This window comes from Hippocampus comes, unplaced genomic scaffold (assembly GCF_001891065.2).
Source record: "Hippocampus comes isolate QL1 unplaced genomic scaffold, H_comes_QL1_v1.1 scaffold83, whole genome shotgun sequence".
Taxonomy (NCBI): domain Eukaryota; kingdom Metazoa; phylum Chordata; class Actinopteri; order Syngnathiformes; family Syngnathidae; genus Hippocampus; species Hippocampus comes.
The window spans coordinates 2,062,048-2,079,990 of NW_017805281.1; the positions used below are offsets into that span (position 1 = coordinate 2,062,048).

General features: G+C 45.4%; 3 protein-coding genes across 9 annotated transcripts; 1 reads left to right on the top strand and 2 right to left on the bottom strand.

Annotated features, from left to right (window-relative positions):
• Positions 1–201: 201 nt before the first annotated feature.
• Positions 202–6,602, bottom strand: khnyn (KH and NYN domain containing). 4 transcript variants are annotated; one of them, XM_019871331.1, is made up of 10 exons: positions 6,254–6,601; positions 5,222–5,468; positions 5,016–5,150; positions 4,435–4,804; positions 3,531–4,392; positions 2,387–2,517; positions 2,193–2,289; positions 1,991–2,098; positions 1,018–1,119; positions 202–948 (listed from the first exon to the last, which is right to left on the bottom strand). In XM_019871331.1, exons 2-10 carry the CDS (start codon positions 5,417–5,419, stop codon positions 612–614), a joined length of 2,340 nt encoding a protein of 779 aa, XP_019726890.1. In that variant the 5' UTR covers positions 5,420–5,468; positions 6,254–6,601; the 3' UTR covers positions 202–611. The 4 variants fall into 4 exon arrangements, with proteins under 4 accessions (XP_019726890.1, XP_019726888.1, XP_019726889.1 ...); XM_019871329.1 differs by having other exon boundaries at positions 3,531–4,804; XM_019871330.1 differs by lacking the exon at positions 6,254–6,601 and adding an exon at positions 5,924–6,182 and having other exon boundaries at positions 3,531–4,804.
• A 4,166-nt stretch (positions 6,603–10,768) lies between these two features.
• Positions 10,769–12,720, bottom strand: LOC109516626 (cerebellin-1). Of its 2 annotated transcripts, none has more exons than XM_019871336.1 (4): positions 12,612–12,720; positions 11,845–12,323; positions 11,655–11,774; positions 10,769–11,453 (listed from the first exon to the last, which is right to left on the bottom strand). In XM_019871336.1, the coding sequence occupies exons 2-4, from the start codon at positions 12,124–12,126 to the stop codon at positions 11,256–11,258; spliced, it is 600 nt and encodes a 199-aa protein (XP_019726895.1). In that variant the 5' UTR covers positions 12,127–12,323; positions 12,612–12,720; the 3' UTR covers positions 10,769–11,255. The 2 variants fall into 2 exon arrangements, with proteins under 2 accessions (XP_019726895.1, XP_019726896.1); XM_019871337.1 differs by having other exon boundaries at positions 11,845–12,264; positions 12,612–12,702.
• Positions 12,721–13,522: 802 nt separating this feature from the next.
• LOC109516624 (E3 ubiquitin-protein ligase TRIM39-like) lies at positions 13,523–16,685 on the top strand. 3 transcript variants are annotated; one of them, XM_019871335.1, is made up of 8 exons: positions 13,566–13,684; positions 14,176–14,760; positions 15,139–15,234; positions 15,312–15,545; positions 15,625–15,772; positions 15,851–15,877; positions 15,949–16,124; positions 16,206–16,685. In XM_019871335.1, the coding sequence occupies exons 2-8, from the start codon at positions 14,179–14,181 to the stop codon at positions 16,620–16,622; spliced, it is 1,680 nt and encodes a 559-aa protein (XP_019726894.1). In that variant the 5' UTR covers positions 13,566–13,684; positions 14,176–14,178; the 3' UTR covers positions 16,623–16,685. The 3 variants fall into 3 exon arrangements, with proteins under 3 accessions (XP_019726892.1, XP_019726894.1, XP_019726893.1); XM_019871334.1 differs by having other exon boundaries at positions 13,569–13,688; XM_019871333.1 differs by having other exon boundaries at positions 13,523–14,760.
• Positions 16,686–17,943: the final 1,258 nt, after the last annotated feature.

Consider the following 17,943-nt stretch of genomic DNA (forward strand, 5'->3'; position numbering starts at 1 on the left):
TGGGCCTGCACCGTAAACCAACACACTATGGTCTGCCAGCCAGCCTTACAGGTAAATCCAACGATGCTCGCAAAATATATTGCCTATTTTGAAAGTATAAAAGCCACCAAACCGGTCGACAGTGTCAAAACAAAAAGGACGCTTCATCCATGTCAGTAAAGTGCAACATTCACACCTGGTGGAAGCGATGCTGATTAGGAAACCAGTCAAGTCAAATATATTTATATAAACTGAAATCACAAAAAAATTCTCACAGGACTTCACATGCTCACTGTTGACAAATATGAACAACATCCCCTGTTCTTAACTCCCAGGAAGGCAAGGATAAACTCTCTAAAAACCCATCTTGGGAAAAAAATGACAGACCTTGAGAAGAGGCCGCAGATGAGAGAACGCCCTCATCCAGGATGACGAGGATACAATGGATGCCAAGTGGGCAACATTTCACACAATATGGTGCAATACAAACTTCGAATCAAATAAGAATCAACTTAATAAGGTGAAACACTGTATGTACAGATGCCATAGGTGCCGCCTCTAGCGGACACTCCGGTGAACAGCAGATGAAAAAGGGATCGCAGTTGTGTGAATTTGCGAAAAGTGTTCAAGTTCTATTGCTCCAAAAGAAGGGCCGAGAGCACGTTGAGGTCATTCTCTGTCGGGTTGCTCTGCAGAACCAGCATCACCATGTTGTCCTGACCAGGAAACACCTGACAAAGACGCTCTCTCAGGCTTGCCGTGGCCTCCACCGTTCTGCTGGCCAGAGCCGTCTCAGAACCCTGCTTGTCTCTGGGCTTGGGGTGCTCGAGTCCCGCTTCCCTGCTCCCTTCACTTGCTCTATTCAGAGCGCCACCCGGTGTTTGGTCAGGGAAGTTGTGGGCTGGAATTTGTGAGTACTGTGGATTGAAGGAAGCGGAATGTGTGGCTACACCAGCCGGGACGGATGTCCTGGTAGGGAAATGATGGTGAGATAAAAAGTGTCGAATTTATTTCAGAATGATGTGACTTACGTCCCACCTGCAATCCGAACGGAGGAAGTCGTCTAAATGAGGGCCCCCTCTTCCCAGTGGGTCATCTGGAACCATGAAATGATCACCAACAAACGTGTACTGAAGCAGTCTGCGGGGGACACGACAGTCGGAGGCGATTTTTGCATCTTTCATTCATCAACACATATGTTCTTGACATTTTTCAGACTAAGTACCACCTAAAACAAGACTTACCGGTAATTCTCAAAGTACTATTTAATATTGTAAGTCACTGTAGCATGATTTATTTCTAGATTGACTTAACCTTTATTTATCCAGGTAAGGCAAGTGAAAACTGATTTTTATTAGCATAGCCGGTTTAGCAGCCGATAGCACAGTCAAACAAACGGATTCAAAGCAGACTCCAAGACATAGAAAACAAATTGTACAGTGTGACGTAATACATTACATTGCAGCCTAGTAAATGCCCAACTCAACTCAACGGTATTCATCACGCATTTTAAAACAACCACCGCTGTAGACAAAGTGCTGTACATGGAGCATGAATAATTAAAATAAGAATAAACAATAAAATAATAAAGTAGCAGCAAAGGCAGCAGCAAGCTCAAAAACAGTAAAACAAAAAAAAAAATCAAGTCTCATGCTGAGTCAAATGCTGACTAATAGGTTCGAAACAGGCTAAAAGCGTCGGCAGTGATCACGTACGGTATCCCTCATTAACTTTCCGAGTGGTAGTATACATGGTGAGCAATTATAATTAATTTAATGTTCAAGACCATATCATTCTTAAATATTAAACGTGTCAAAAGTTTAGAAAGTGAATTGCATATATCCCCCACTAGAGGGCGCCCGCATAGCACCACCGTTGATTTCCTGTGTTTAAGTACACACGCAAATCTAGTGAGGGGGCGGGGGTCTTGCGGCCTTATATGTTTTAGTGGTCAGTATTTCCATTACCATCACGTCGGAACCAGATGTCGGTTTTGTTTGGAGTGTTTTACCTCTTTTTGATGATGTCCCTCCATGCGATCGACTCATTCAAAAGGTCCTTGAGATTGTCGTTGGTCACGATCACGCCATCGGTCTTTTGTGCAAGTTGCAGCATTAGTCTGCAGGTCAACCGTGCAAGTTTTAGTTTTTGGGGTTTTTTTTTGTGTTGCAATGAGACCAAAAATCTCCAAAGATGATATTTATTACTGCTACCTGTCGTCATACGAGCTGATTCTCGTACCCATTACCTCCCTGGAGGGTGTGAAGGAGAGCAGGCCCAGATTCTGCAGCTCACCTAGATAGTGCCGCTCTGTGGACGTCAAAAAAGAACAATAGGCGAGGTTAAAAGGAAAAGCAATTCCGGGTCACACAAACATGAGTTCAACGAAGGGAACGGGTGTAACAACCTCGGATGCGGGGGTCACTCTTCTGCCGCCACTGGGGCAGCAGAGCACTGATGTGCCGATGACCGCGCTCCCAAAAATGCTGAACAGCCAAAGCAATGCCTCGGCACGAGAAAAACTGCCCCAGCCCGTGACTAAAGAAAGGGTAGAAGATGGGAGGGGAAGAAAACTTTCAATGAGAGGAAAGGGAAAAAATCATGAATATGCTAATTTAACTCTTTCATGCACACTGTAACCTGATAACATGATAAGCTGTCCACTGTAGTAACCGCTGTGCCTGAAAGGGTTAAGACCCGGAAACCTAACTACCGTATTGGCCCGAATATAAGACGGTGTTTTTATCATTGAAATAAGACTAAAAAAGTGGGGGTCATCTTATATTCGGGGTCTAGACATTATAACCATTCACGACGCTAGATGGCGCCAGATATCAATGAAGCGAATGCTGAACTTGACTCCCCAGGCCAAAGTGAACCCCTGCCACAAGGGAATAAAAATAAAAATAGCGGTAAGAAGGAAAAGACAAGAAAATAATAGAACAGATAACAGAAAATGGAGAAACGACAATATGGAGAAAAGTGGGTCGAAGATCGGCCAGGTTAACCGGCAGCTGAGGAGAAGTTATGATGTAATTTATATTTCAAAAACCAGAAGCCATTCATTTACGAATGTGATTGCACTTTGGATTTGAATGAGGCAAAATAACATGCTTTTTCTCTCAAATATATTGTTATAATCATTTGTTTCAGATGTACTGTAATTATTTTCTGTATAAAAATCAATTTAGTGTTCAAAAAGTCTTTTTTCAAAATTGAGTCTTGAAAAAGAGGTGGTCGTTTTATAATCAGGCCCGTCTTATATTCGGGCCAATACAGTACATTTGGGGATAATAGGCTATTATTTTAGCATTATCCTGACTAAAACAAGCACATTTCATGCAATTGAAACCTCTTTTGGAAGATTTGTTCAGCACTTGTCAAAGTGCAGCTTGTGCATTGAAATTAGCTCATTGCCACCACAAAAAAAAACCAAAAAAAAAACAAAACAATCTTAACGATGGCTCCTGTCTCAAAAAGTCATAAGTGAGGCCACTTGCATCTGAAGGCGCCAGTGTCGTTCCAAAATGCGCTCCCCTCCCTCCTCCTACCTCATGGCCACGTTGCTCCCATCAATGACGATGGTCCTCAGCTTAGGGTTCCCCGGTTGGTCTGTTAGCTGGAGTTTAAAGGGTGTCTGCAGACCCTCAAGGAAGCGCTGCTTGCCCGTCACCGCCATCGAGGGGACGCTGGCCCCATTGGAGGATTCTCTGGACCCGGTGGGAGAATGCTGAGCTTGGAGCGTTCCCTTCGAGCAGCTCAGGCTTTGAGGTTTCAGGCACGGGCCGTGAGGGAAAGATGAGGCATACATTGGCCCGGGTGGCCCTTTGGCAGGATCGGGACGTGGGAGCACCAGGACTTCATTCAAATCCGGATTGGAACCAGGTTTTGCTTGGCTTGCTGTTTCTGAAGCACTTGCTCTTCTCTCAGCATCCTTTGTCATTCCAGCTTTCGGACTCTCCTCCTCTAAGACTTCCATTTCACTGCCGGTCTCCTTCTGCAGCTCCAGGAGCAGCAAGTGGCTGGCTCCATGCGGCAACATGCTGCAAGCCTTGGCCACCTTGTGCTCGGTGTAGCCGCAACTCACGGCGGCTCGCTTCAGAACTCCCAACACAAAGTCATCCTCTTCCTTGGATTGTGCGGCGCCAACAGCACCGACCTCGCACGGCACATCTCCTCCTCCTCCTCCTCCCACTGTCTTGTCATCCATCTTATGAAGTGGGTTCCTCTTACTCTGGTGTTCCCCGCCACTGTAGTCCTGCTCTTGCTGAACCAGGTCCAGTATCTGAGAGGCCTCTTTGGGTCCTGTTCGGCCAAGAACCCGTTTAACCACGTCCTCTGTGTACCCCATGGCCGTGAAGAATTTCAACAAAAGCCAGAACTCCTTGTTTCCCGGTTTCAACGTCTCCACCTCAACTTCATCCTGTTCCGTCCGCTCCTTTTCTCTCGCATCATGCTGAGCCTCCATTTGTCCTTCCTCAGCGGCACCGGGCACACCCAAAGTCATCCCAGGCAGGCTACGGTCATGTAATCCTACTCGTTTCATGTTAGGCGCAAGTCCCGAGTCTTTCACCAGGTCCAGCAGGGCTTCCTTCACAGATCGCGGCAGTACGAGGAGATCCAGGATGTGGTGGTCCTCCCATTTCTCCACCAGCGCTTTGAACGCCTGGGGTGAATTACACAACTCACCCGAACCTCGTTCTTCAGCGTCCGAGGACGCGGCCTGCCCCCCCTTATATCTCTCCAACAGGTCAGCGATGAGGGAATAGGCTCGCACCACCGGCTCAGTGAGACCAGATATGAGCAGCAAGCCCGGAGAGCTCACCTGGTTTGAAGTAAAACAACAAAAACATCATCAAAATACTGTCGGAGCCTCAATAGAATCGAGCTAAACAAGCGCTACAACAAAATAAGAAACAGCATAAAACCGTGCTTGATGTTTCTGTGAATTAGCAGTCCAAAATGAATCTGATTTCTAGATTTGAAGAGCGTTAATGACTTGGTGCAAACGAGGTCAGCACGTAAGCAAGACTAACCGCAATCTGTGCTGAAGTGCTCTTGATCATGCAGTCCATGAAGAACCCATTGGCACTGCAAAAGATGCAGTTGAGTGCGGCGGCATAGGACATCTCCTGTTGCACCTCCTGGCTCACAAGTCCCTTCACAAAAATCTGAAAGACGGGCATAGTTGCTGATAAACTGCACCACGAGCCACATGGGCAGAGGAATGGGCGCGTCGAACCTTGGCTGCTTTCACGTCACGGTCTGACCCTTGCAGTCGCAGCCATATCTGCCCGCTGGTACCGGGCGGCATGTTTCTCGTGTTGATGGTGAACGACACTCGGAATATCCTCTCCACGGTTTCCTGCTGGGAGTTCAGAGAACCCCGCAGTGCCTCGGGGCACACAAACTCATCCCCCACCTTGTCTTGTACGTCCATCCCTCGTTTTTACAAGAATGGTGTAAACATGCTGGGGAACATCCCTTTCCTGCAGACAATGTACATGTTATTAAGTAGCTGCCTCGCTAACGCTAACGTTCAGAAGGTCAACCCTCGCACAAAAATCAACGAGGCCCGTTGGAGTTCTCTGTCGAAATGGTTGCAAACATTCAAATGGTGCAGGGAGAAAAAGCAAATAAAAGTGGAAGAACTGACATTGTTTTGTTTTAATGAAACAAATGTAAGCACTCCTGACAAATGTGGATGAACACATCTACCTCAATGCACCAGCCAATAGCAGAAATTGAATAAAGTAGTACATGAATGATCTCTGCCTCGTGAGTCGATATTGCTGTTTTGCTAGCATAAACAAAGAAATTGTAAGTTTGCCTTGAATTGAAGTTATTTTAGTTTAAAATAGTTACGTAATTGATATTTTGCAGGCAATATCTGAATGTGCAAATTCCTATTTCCCTATTATACACTTTTGAGTACAGTACTTACGCAAATGTATCGCATTAGTCTTCCTTGACTGCCATTTCAGACGAGAACCCAGTGTTCGGAAAAAAAATGATATGTGGATGATGGATTTCTTATTTTCAAATTACCAAAAAAAAAACGTGTTTCTTTTCACAAATAGTCTACTCCGTCTCTCTTCACGCATTCATAAGTTTAACTTTCCTGCGCAAGTTTATGATGTAACATTAGAAAACGAGTTCTTGACACTTTTTAGGAAGGTTGAAAACCGCACGGCAACGGCAAAGTGACTTGGCACGAAAAAAAAAGAACGGAGCGAAGGACGTAATGTCAATAAAAGCTGTTCAGTTTTCCTACCTTTTGGTTCTCCCAGGTTTCCGAGTGGCTTCGACGCGCGAGCTTCGTGCTATCACGTCACAACTCCTAACAAAACAACAACCCAACACAACACGGGAGAGCACTGCATACGGCGCACCGAACCAAGAAACACTAACGCAGCGACGAAAGTGAAAGTAGTCGTGGAGAACCAAAAAAAAAAAAAAAAAGCAGCTGCTTATGACGCAGTAGCGACAAGCTAATAAACAGAGAAAAAACAAAACATCTCTATGCTAATAATACGTCACACATCCCAAACACACAAAGCGGTCCTTTACAGGTGAAGGAAATAGCTCTTGAGCAGAGTTTCAGTTTTTCAACAAGGCGTTGAGGGGAATTCCGCTGACGTCACAAACCGAGCTTTTTTTTTTTTATCGTATTTTTAGTTTTAGAAATTAGGTGTTGAGACACGCCTCTCAATTCATTACAGGTCTGAGTGTGAACTTGTGTGCCACTATCAAATGCATAGTGAACCATTGTCAAATGATTTCAACTTTTCCAGAGCTGAACGCAGATTCATAAAAGAATGCTTTGTAAGTGGAATAAAGACCCGCCTCTCTCCCCGCAAATTTTACTGAAATGGTCCTATAATGTGCAAAGTCAAGATAAGATAAGAAAACCTTTATTTGTCTCACACTTGAGAAATTCGTAATTTACAGCAGCAAGATTTGGAGGGAAGAAAGTAGAAAAATAAAGTATTTGCATGAACAAAAAAAAAAACAACAACAAAAAAAAAACTGTGCACAGTACAGAATGCAACATAAAATATAAAATATGGGCCTGTCCAACGGGCTTTTCTGATGACGCTCTAAATGTTTAACTCTCCCTATTGATGTCATGGTGGTTTGTCCCTCAGGGGTGGTCCATAATAGGATGTTGATGTTGTTTGCCTTCGGCAGTTTGTGAAAGGACCTTCCTGTATACCAATCCTCTCTGCTCGTCAGGTCCAGCCTTCCCGTGGAATGAGACATTGTTTGAGGGAAGGAATGTTACTACGTTGTTACAGACAAGACGATAAGTGATGCCTCAAACCCTCTCTCCTGTTTAGAAATGGCTTTTGTAGTTTGGCTTCTTTCCCCTTCCTTCAAACCGGTGATTCTCCCGATCCAGAAATTGGTGGTCAAAGGTTTTTTGATCAGGTCTCTTTGGCTCATATGATAATTTGACTTGAGCTAGGCCGTTATTTTGCTGTGACCTTTTCTTGCTTTCAAATCCATAAAATGTCAAACACGTGAAAAAAAAAAATCCAGATGCCTGAATCTCTGCGTGCGCATGGAGCGAAGCACATTCTTTCATACAGCTGAATCAACGTGGAAATGTTGGCGTACCACTCTTGCCCCGACCTGCCCTTATATAAATATGCAAATTAGTATAAACGGTGCCTGCAGGTTTGATATATCTGAATCTGTGACTGTGGAAAAGTGTGTAGTCTACGTCCATGTCGTCCATGTGTATATGCACGCTTTGTGCACTAGGCCCCTAGTGAGGGGTCCCCACAGAACTTTTCAACATTCCCGCAGCAACCCCGATTTGTATCCGGGTCATGGCACCAATTGAAATTTCTGTGTGAACCCCTCACCAGGTCCTTTTATCTTTCATGCTCGCTCTATTAAATTAACAGTGATTACCAAAAGACTTTATATTCTTAATTGAGCCTCTTTCATGTATGCCGGAAAGACCAAATACATACCTATGGATCCTTTTCTGCTAGATTGCGAAAGAAGGTGTAACCTGTCCAACATTGTTACGAATCTTGCCTTTGCCGCCCACCCACAGGGCAGGACCAATCTGCCTTGCCCATTTGAAAATGTGTGAACGCACACATTATGTTGTTGTTGTTTATACAGTATATGATCTTTGCACCATGTCCAGCACTTTGTATACAGCGGTGGTTGTTTTAAAATTCTCTATAAATACAGTTGAGTCTTAAGTGAAATCAACTAATATGTGCGCCAAGGGAGTCATCGAGAAAGGAAAGCAAGAGCAAGGTGACAGCAAAATAACGGGCTATCTCAAATCACCTATCTAATCATATACGCCAAAAAGGCTTCATCTCACAAAGGAATGTACTGTAAGTCACTTCTTCTTGACATACAAATGAACTGCTGACCAAAGAAGATGCTCGCCGATGTTGCACTATATGCCTGGGCAATGGCGACTTAGCCTCTAAAAGATTTGGGTCACTTCACTCCTGACTGTACTGCATAAAATTGCCTCAGTTCAACCGTTGTGGATTGCCATGACCTGGATGAGAGAGAATTTACACAGCCAAAGGACCAAATACTTTTGTCGCTATGGTACATACGGTCTAAAACTATATTGTACTTACTTTCCACTGCGCTAATTTGCATGTTATCGGCTCTATATAGCACAGAGGAAGCAGAAGCCCAAAGTTATTAAACATGCTGGAGCTCTTCTCTATTATGTTACTTCTTCTTTCACTTGTTGAACATGGTGGCAGTGCAGAGCTGCAAGTTTTGGAAGCAAAAGAGCACCACCATACGACCGGTCAGTGAATTAAGAGCTCAGCTACACTAGAATAATGTATCATGCCATGTAGCATTTCCAATCCTGTCCTCGGGAGAATCAAGAGTAGAAAACTGGTCCTTTATTGGCTTTGCGAGTTGTGTAAAAAGGGGCTCATTCTGCGTCACGTTTGGATGAGAATCAGGTCAGCTCCGCCAGGAGCCCCAGATACTGTTCCGAAAACAAGTGAGGCTTTTTGTTACATCTAAAACATCATCATCTTATAGAATAGAATATGAATCATCTTTATTGGCCAAGTATGTAGAGGACACGACACTAGAATAATGTAGCATGCCATGTAGCATTTCCTATCCTGTGCTCGGGAGAATCGAGAGTAGAAAACTGGTCCTTTATTGGCTTTGCGAGTTGTGTAAAAAGGGGCTCGGTATGCGTCACGTTTGGATGAAAATCAGGTCAGCTCCACCAGGAGCCCCAGATATTGTTCCGAAAACAAGTGAGGCTTTTTGTTGCATCTAAAACATCATCAGCTTATAGAATAGAATCTGAATCATCTTTATTGGCCAAGTATGTAGAGGACACAAGGAATTAGTTTCCGGTAATATAGGCTACACTGGTATTGCAATAACAAGCTCCTACAAAAGACTTTCCGTAATGAAAGGTTGCCATTTTGCCGTAGTACTTTCCAATGACAGCTGTGCGACAATGTGCAGAGTCATGGAGCAGAGATAAAGTGATCAGTGGTGCAATACAATACTATGAATGTTGTGCAGTTGGTGCAGATAAACATTGCGTCATTTTTAAAGTGACCAGTAGCAGTAATTGTAGTGCAGTTTTAGGCGTGCAATTATACAGGAAGTCCTTGAGCGCTTTAAAGTGCCTGGTCCTGTGGATTATTGATCAACAACGGTTGTTCAAGAATGTAGAGAGCCGGAGCTACAACGATCAGTGCACAATACTGTTCCACACGGGTGCGGAAAAATGCATAGAGCCTCTATAGAGTTGAGTTACTGTTTCGGGAGTTAATGGTGAGAGGGAAGAAGCTGTTTGAATGTCTGCTGGTTTGGGTGCACATGGTTCAACAGCATTTATCTGAAGGGAGTACGTAGCTGGAAGAGGTGGTGAGCAGGGTGTTGGGGGTCCAGTAGGTAGCGCTTTAAAGTGCCTGGTCCTGTGGATTATTGATCAACAACGGTTGTTCAAGAATGTAGAGAGCCGGAGCTACAACGATCAGTGCACAATACTGTTCCACACGGGTGTGGAAAAATGCGTAGAGCCTCTATAGAGTTGAGTTACTGTTTCGGGAGTTAATGGTGAGAGGGAAGAAGCTGTTTGAATGTCTGCTGGTTTGGGTGTACATGGTTCAATAGCAGTTATCTGAAGGGAGTACGTAGCTGTAAGAGGTGGTGAGCAGGGTGTTGGGGGTCCAGTAGGCTTTTCCAAGCAATAGCAAGTTTGGCAAGTTTTTGTTTTCATTTTGACGCCTGCTCTCCCCATGCTCGAGCACTGAAAAAACAATTTTAGGCAAAGCCTGAAAGTAAGGAAAAATGTCAAAAATATCCAGAGCTGTGACGTATCCATGTATTTTTATTCGTGTTTTTATTAGCGTTAGCCTTCATTTGGCAATGAAATGTCACATTGCTTCGCAGCATAGCCACGTGCTAACGCAGGTCTCCGCTGAGACCAACAGCTTATGGCGGTCCAGCATGAACCCAGCAGGCTTCTGGCACCGAAGCATTCGCTTTGCCGCTGATCCTCCATCTGCCACCGGATGCTCTGTGAAGAGTCACCGTGTGGACAAAAAAAAAAAAAAAAAAAAAAACACTCACGTGGTTGCTTGCTTCCATGTTTGCACATCATCATGGATAAGTTAACGACAGTTACACTTGATTAAAAAAATGTTTTAAAGACAGTCTACCTTCGCTCAGGACACATCTGTTACAAACCGCAGCCAACTATCTGGCCCAGTGGTTTGGAGGTGACACGTGGAAGTAAAGCACAAGGGAGGCAAGGTGCTTTTTACCAGCTAAAATTTATCTGCCTAATTCAACAATCTGCAGGACAACAAAAACATTCACTGTGTGATACAGTACAGTATATTGAAAGTGAGAGAGATGGCAAGACATTCATATATATACAACAGCTAGCTAGCTCCAGCAAGCTAGCTCAACAGAAATTTTCACTAGTAGCTTGAGCTACATGACAAAGTGAAGACAGATTGATCAGAAAGCGAGCAAACTCAAACGAAAGAAAGAAAAAAAAAACACAGACAAATAGTTTCATGCATTTGAGAAAATACCAAGCCTCGTGTTGCGAGCAAGCCAAGACATTAGGGCTACAATCTTGGGTTAGCCATAAAAGTGCAGAGGAAAAGGAAAAGTCAGGATGATGTTGGGCCATGTGAAACAGCCGACTATCATTAAAGTCTTTCCTTGGTGAACATGATTCTTAGCGATGACAAAGACTTGATCTCTCCACAAACCTTCACCTCGCCACAGTCCTACAAGGGGAAGACCAGAAATCCGGAGAAAGTGGAATACTTCCACCCTCCCATCAGGTTGCCCCTCTCGAGTTTGAGATACGCCTTGTCCCCCCTTTCCATCATCACCAGGCCAGCATTAGTGGCAGCTTCCCTGGTCACATCCTGGTCGCCGGCGAAGGCTGAGATCACTGGCCACCCGTTGACAACCAAACTCACCTTGAGGAAACGAAGTATGGGTAGTGGGACAAACAGTCAAGTTACTGAGTGTCCAGGGGAAGGGGACAGGGGTAAAAAGAAGAAAGAACACACCTGTATTGTCTGCCTAGAAACGGGGTATGGGGAGCGGGAGAAAAAGTCAAGTTACTGAGGGTTGTCGGCAGGGGGATGGGGGAGGGTTAAAAAGAAGAAAGAACACACCTGTATTGTCTGCCTGTTGTAAACTTTGACCACATGAAAGCTGAAACTGTAGACTCCCTTTCTTGGAGCCACAAAGAGACTCCTGGCGGGATCAAAATGGCTACCGACATTCACCAAAATCTGCGAATAATGAAGAGACCTGTTCATTCCTCCACTGCTATGCCCTCCGCCACAACAAAATCCAACCCACCTGGTCGAAGTAGATGGTCATCGTGTGGTTGCTCATCTCCGAGGGTTCATGGTTGGTATTGCGGATGGCGGAGAACGCCACCCTGCCCGTCCCCGACCTCACCGACATGCCCAGGGCGTTTCCCGATGGCTCGGCGGAGGGGGTGGAGTCGCACACCACCAGACATTTGCCCTCCAACACGATTGGCTCCGTGTCATTCTGGCAGCGGACCCCCGGTGGCACCCAGCAGGTGACCAGAAGCAATCCGGCAAAGAAGGGCCAAGGAGGCTGAAACCGCATCATTCTAAGGATTTGTAAATTGGCGCGATCTTCACAGGTGATGATGGGGCTCCGCTACGGGGTCACGGGACATGATGAGGCTCTTCGAGGAACAGCTCTCCCAAGTCTGGGTGGAGCTCTCCTAGCAGCAGACGGGAAGCCCTTTTTTGGGCACACGAGTGGTGAGCGATCCTCTCTTGGGTGGCGAAAGGCTCACACGCCTGCAAAATTTGAAGTGAAATATATTTCATAGCTGAGTCGGTTGAATCCTTTTGGCTATATGTCCAGATCAGAAACAGAAGAAACCTAAAAAATGTAAACTTTTAAGTATTGGATGGTGGCGGCTTGAGACCGCGATCACACCCAGCCTGTTGGCAAGAGTCAATTAACTGAATTAAATGAAAAGGGAATGGCAAAGTGCCATTTGCGAATTGGGGAAAAAAAAAGAACCGTCTACACGTCTTTCTGTTAATCAAAAACCGACAGACATCACATGCGGGAAAACTTACCTTTTGTATGTGCACACAGACAACTTGTCCACTCCAGCTTTGCCTCTGCTATTTCTTATTGCTCATTCCCGGCCAAATTTCCTCTTCTCCGCTGTCCCTCCCCTCCATGTTGGTCCCCACCATCCCCCCCTCACTCCCACCTGCTTCCCTTCCTGCCTTCTCAGACTCTATTGGCTGAGAGGACAACATCGCATTCCAAGCAAAATGATCCATTCTGGCTCAGGATAATGGATATTTTCTCTTTCAGGCTGTGCATGATGTCATCAAAACAAACATATACTATTTTAGTCCATGGTGCAATATGGCATCTTTTGTTGTCCCCCACACTGGGTTATCTATCTCATACACAATCTGTGGTTCATTTTTTTTTTTTTTTTTGGCTTTGCCAAAGTTGGTTTCTTTGTCCAAGTTATTTAATCTGTCTTGAGGTCATTTTCTCATATTCGAGTCAGTGAAAGGTGACCGGAACTGTTTGCTTTGGTCTGCAACTGCGCCGTAATTGATCGCCTAATCATATTAAAAATGGGGCCTTAAAACAGAAGTGCTAAAAATATAAATTCCACAGCGTCTTCCAAGAGCTCACAGTAAAAAAACAGAAATGGCAGCATATCATATTTGCGGAAATATACACGCTGTCCCTGCCATCATAATCCCTTAAAGGGATGCCAGACTTGACTCTGAGTGCACCTGATCCAATCTCAGTCCATCCACATCCCAATCCGAAGGTCTCGTGAGGCCTGTCCCATTTTAGACACCTATCTATCTGGAGTACATAAGACATATTCAAAACAGATGATCATTTTGATTTTTTTTTTTTTTTTAGCAGCAGTTCCACAAAAGCTTGAAAAAAAAAAAAGTCAAGTTGCTGAAAATGTCACATGATCGTAAAGTGGCAACCATGTGACGAGAGTAAATCATGCTCGATGTTATCCGGAGCAACGGCATTCCTCTGCGTCTGAGTACTTAGGTGAGTCACAGGTCGAAACGCATGAACCGTTGGACCCTGAGCGGGCGTGATTCTTCCGGGTGTCGCGCCACCGACGACAGACGTGTGCACGAGCGAGATCATCGCAGTAAGTGTAAACGGACACTTATTGCACTTTGGTTACTCGCCACTGTCTTGTGTTTTCCTGCTGTTTAAATGCGATGTTGCTGTCACTCCTTTTGAATGAGTTACAAGACCGAAACACGAGGAGATGTTTGTGAAAACAAACCAAAAAAAAACTGAAGCTGACTCAACATTTTTTTTTTTTTTTTTTTTTTTATGTAATCAAACTAGAGTAAAATGTCACTGCAGCACACATACAACAGAAATGCATTGACTAGTCCAAACGACATCAGAACGAGTTTTGTAAGAGGAGAAAAACGTGCCGGCAGACAAGGTTTGAATCATTCCTTCGACAGTTTTTCCACGTCAGTTTTGTTTCCCGTTTGAATCGAAAGAGTCACGCAGGCGTGTCATAAGTTTCGAGGACAAAAGAGAGCACGCATAGCCGTGCAAGGTGGAGTCTAGACAAACGACTTCTCGATACAAATGGCAGGACTCGTCTTGGTTGTGTCACAGAAAATGGATTCACCGTGCGGCGGTCCGGCTCAAAAGCAGTTGGAGTGTCCCTTGTGCGAGCAGGTGCTGAATGACCCCGTGACCACGCCCTGCGGACACAACTTCTGCCAGGCCTGCCTCCAGCGCCGGTGGGGCGACGGCAAGGCTTGCCGCTGTCCCGCGTGCGACAAGGCCTTCACAAACCGTCCCGAAATAAGCGTCAACGCCGCCTTCAAGAAGCTGGCTGACACCTTCAAGAGGATGACGCTCGGCCTGTCCTCTTCGCCGCCGCCCCGAGACGGCGAGGTGCCGTGCGACGTGTGCGCCGCCGCCTCCCTGCAGGTGCGCGCCCTCCAGTCCTGCCTGGTGTGCCTCACCTCGTATTGCCACACCCACCTGGAGGCCCACCGCAGCGTTGCCACCTTGATGATGCACCGGTTGATAGCGCCGGCCGCCAATCTACGGGAGCGTCTATGCGGGCAGCACGATCAGCTCTTGGAGATGTTCTGTCGGGATGAGCAGCAGTGCGTTTGCCGCTTCTGCACCGAGAGCCAGCACAAAGGCCACCGCGTCGTTCACATTGACGAGGAGAGCAAGGAGAGGAAGGTAAGGGCATCCTTTTGTTGCCATGGCAATATTTCCACACCAACATGGATACAATATGGACTAAAGTCTTCAGGGTTGGTCTGATCAACTTTGTGGAGATTTTCCTTTTCTGTTCTCAGTGAACAAAGCAGATGAGTTTGCTGTAGGGAAAATAAATCTGACCACACAAATTTGGGGGGAATTTCTGGTGTCGATAAATCATTTCTTCATCTCGGTGACTGCCTTTCATTTTCTCTATCCAATATTTGTAATTGTTAGAACCACCCGGCTGCCGTACGAGTGACCTCACCAGTGTGGACAAACTGTTTTTTTTCAAGAAACTATTTACGCAGACATTCATGTGTGTCGTTTATGCGAGACATGCTGAAACCATTTCAGGTCCAAATGGGGACGACGCAGGCCGACTTTGAGCACAAGATCGAGGAGCGACAGAACAAAGTGGAGGAAATCCAAAATGCTCTCAAACTCAGTAAAGTGCGTCCTAATCCCTGATGAAAATTTCCCCCATCTGGCTGTCACTGAGGCGGCGTCGCCCTGTCCTCCTTAACCAGATAAGTGCGGCAAATGAGAAGACAAAGAGCAAAGACCTCTTCGACCGCCTGATCGCTTTGGCCGAGGAAACGCGAGTGGCGGTCGACGGCGAGGTTGAGCAGAGTCAGAAGGCGGCCGAGCAGAGGGCCAAAGGGCTGGTGGGCGAGCTCCGGCGAGAGATTGCCGAGCTCCAGTCGAGGAACGCAGAGTTGGCGAAGCTCATGGGCACGGACGACCATCTGATCCTCCTCCAGGTGAGCTTGAGGTGTCAATAATTTGTCGCCAGTCATATTCAGTGTGTCCTGTGACCTCTCTGTGTTTATGTGAGGACAGAGGTTTCCTTCGCTAACGTCGGCTCCACCGACTAAAGAATGGGCGGAGATCAGTGTCCACACTGAGCAATGTGTGGGGACGTCGAGAAGAGCCCTGTCAAAAATGGTCGCCGCCCTCAGGAGTGAGCTGGAGGGCCTGCAAACGGACGGTGAGTTGCACCCTTCAAAATATTTCAAAATCTTAAGAGCCGAGCTCATCATCACGGTCGTCTTCCTCACGCCCTCAGATATGAAGCGCATGCAGAGTTACGCAGGTAACGCTTTCGTCACTGTTCTCCTCTCGGGTCATGACTGTTCAGATAAACAGAGCTTCTGGTTCCAACAGTGGACGTGGAGCTGGACCCGGACACCGCCCATCCCAATATTTGTCTCTTGGACAACGGCAAGCGGGTGGGCCGCGCCGAGATGCTGCGAATTGTGCCTGAAAATCCTCAGCGCTTTGACCCGGTGATCTGTGTTTTGGCCAAGAGAGGCTTCTTGTCCGGCAGGTTCTATTTCCAGGTCGCTATCTCTGCTGAGCTACATCAACACCAGCGGGGCTACACTTTTCAGTCTCTTTATTAAATCTTTCTCTCCCATCAGGTGGAGGTGGGGAGTAAGACTTTTTGGGACGTGGGCGTGGTCAAAGAGTCAGTAAATAGGAAAGGCCTGATCACCTCCAAGCCTGAGAATGGCTTCTGGACGATGCGTCTCAGGGGCGGGGACGAGTACCGTGCTTTGGACTCACCGTCTGTCCTTTTGACCTTTGACACGAAGCCGCAGACGGTCGGCGTGTTCACCGATTACGAGGAGGGGACGGTGTCATTTTTCGACGTGGATGCCAGGTCTCACATCTACACATTCGCTGGGTGTGTGTTCTGCGAGAGAGTTTTTCCATTTTTTAGTCCCGGAGTTTGTGATGAGGGAAGGAACGCTGCGCCGATGATCATCACCACTGTAAACAAGTTAACACTGGCCCCTTCACCACAAACTGATGTGGCACTTACTGGCAATGCATGAGCTTTGTCACAACAGTAAAAAACATGTCAGTCTTTGAGTATCTCTCTCTGTCTTTTTTTTTTTTTTTTTAACGAATTTTCTGTCTAAATTTAAATACTTGAATAACTGGCTGGCAAAAAAAAAAAAAAAAAACTCAACGCTGCCTGTGCTCTTGTAAACAAATAGCGAAATCACACCACACTAAATAAATAATTACACAGCACATTTCTTCAGTTCTCATTCAATAAAAATGTGTCAACAACTGTGAAATGACTTTTCGTATATTTTTAGACAAGCAGTACTATTCCTTTGTAATGTCTATTGTTGCGTAACTTCATCTAACAATTACCCTTAAAAAGTGTTTGTGAATACATACCATCAGTGTTGAATCCTTCAACGACAATCGTGAGTAAGACAAAATGGTCAATTGAAAGTTGTCTTCTTTGTGAAACTGTGTTGCTTTAAACAAGCAAGAATAGTGGCCAATTTCGGAGACAGCGCCAACCTATCTCGACTAAGTTGAAAATGGGAGTTGAGTATGTTGAGAATTTTAAAAAAAGGAATAGGCAGGTGAGGTTGGACACAGTGATGCTACGAAAGAGGAGGTCATCATGTGTTTCGGTCGAAAAGGGCCAAAAGGTCATGGGATGTTTCGAAGGTTGTTTGTAAGTCATAGACACAATTTTTGTTTGTGTTAAGTGGTCGTCAGTGGACGTATGTGGGATGTTGTTAGCTTTCTGGGAGGAGGTCGAATGTGCAAGTGTACAGTGAAGGCCATGATTGGGATGACTTGTGACTGTGGGTTTTTAATTCTTTGTTTTATAATTTCTTCTGTTACGCTGCTATTTGCCAGAATATTCCAATAATATTACATTGTTTTGTAGATTACGTTCACAAGATGCACATTTCTCTTGAAACATGAGAAGAGCCATCACGGCTACTGATGTGGGAGAAATGATGGCCTTGTGTCATGAAATTATGTCACTTCAGTGACAACTTTGCTATCATTGGGTTGTGTTGTGCCTTCCCTCATTATGAAATTTAATGACTGGAGTTGAAGCTATTAACTACCAATCATGTCTTCAAACATACAAATTCATGTTGGTCCGAGTCATGTAGAAATTTAAGATCTTAAGTCATGTCTCATTTGTGCATACACGGGCTGGATTTCTAAATCTAGTTCAACACAAGAGAAAAGTCTTTCAGCTTTAATCAATGTTTATGTTTAAAGGTCATATGTGGACAATTCGAAATTGGCTTTGTTAACTAAGGCAGGAGATAAGTAAGAAAAAATGCTCCCCACGCTTACTCGACTGATTCTGTAAGACAGTGCATGGATTGA

Excerpts from the sequence above, each read along its gene's own strand:
- LOC109516624 (XM_019871333.1), top strand. The coding sequence starts at position 14,146 with ATGGCAGGACTCGTCTTGGTTGTGTCACAGAAAATGGATTCACCGTGC. Across the intron at positions 15,235-15,311 it reads ATGCTCTCAAACTCAGTAAA|ATAAGTGCGGCAAATGAGAA; the intron begins GTGCGTCCTAAT and ends CTCCTTAACCAG. Across the intron at positions 15,878-15,948 it reads GCGCATGCAGAGTTACGCAG|TGGACGTGGAGCTGGACCCG; the intron begins GTAACGCTTTCG and ends TGGTTCCAACAG.
- LOC109516626 (XM_019871336.1), bottom strand. The coding sequence starts at position 12,126 with ATGATGCGGTTTCAGCCTCCTTGGCCCTTCTTTGCCGGATTGCTTCTG. Across the intron at positions 11,775-11,844 it reads TGACCATCTACTTCGACCAG|ATTTTGGTGAATGTCGGTAG; the intron begins GTGGGTTGGATT and ends CATTATTCGCAG. Across the intron at positions 11,454-11,654 it reads ACAACAGGCAGACAATACAG|GTGAGTTTGGTTGTCAACGG; the intron begins GTGTGTTCTTTC and ends CGTTTCCTCAAG.
- khnyn (XM_019871329.1), bottom strand. The coding sequence starts at position 5,419 with ATGGACGTACAAGACAAGGTGGGGGATGAGTTTGTGTGCCCCGAGGCA. Across the intron at positions 4,805-5,015 it reads GCACTTCAGCACAGATTGCG|GTGAGCTCTCCGGGCTTGCT; the intron begins GTTAGTCTTGCT and ends ACTTCAAACCAG. Across the intron at positions 2,099-2,192 it reads ATCAGCTCGTATGACGACAG|ACTAATGCTGCAACTTGCAC; the intron begins GTAGCAGTAATA and ends GTTGACCTGCAG.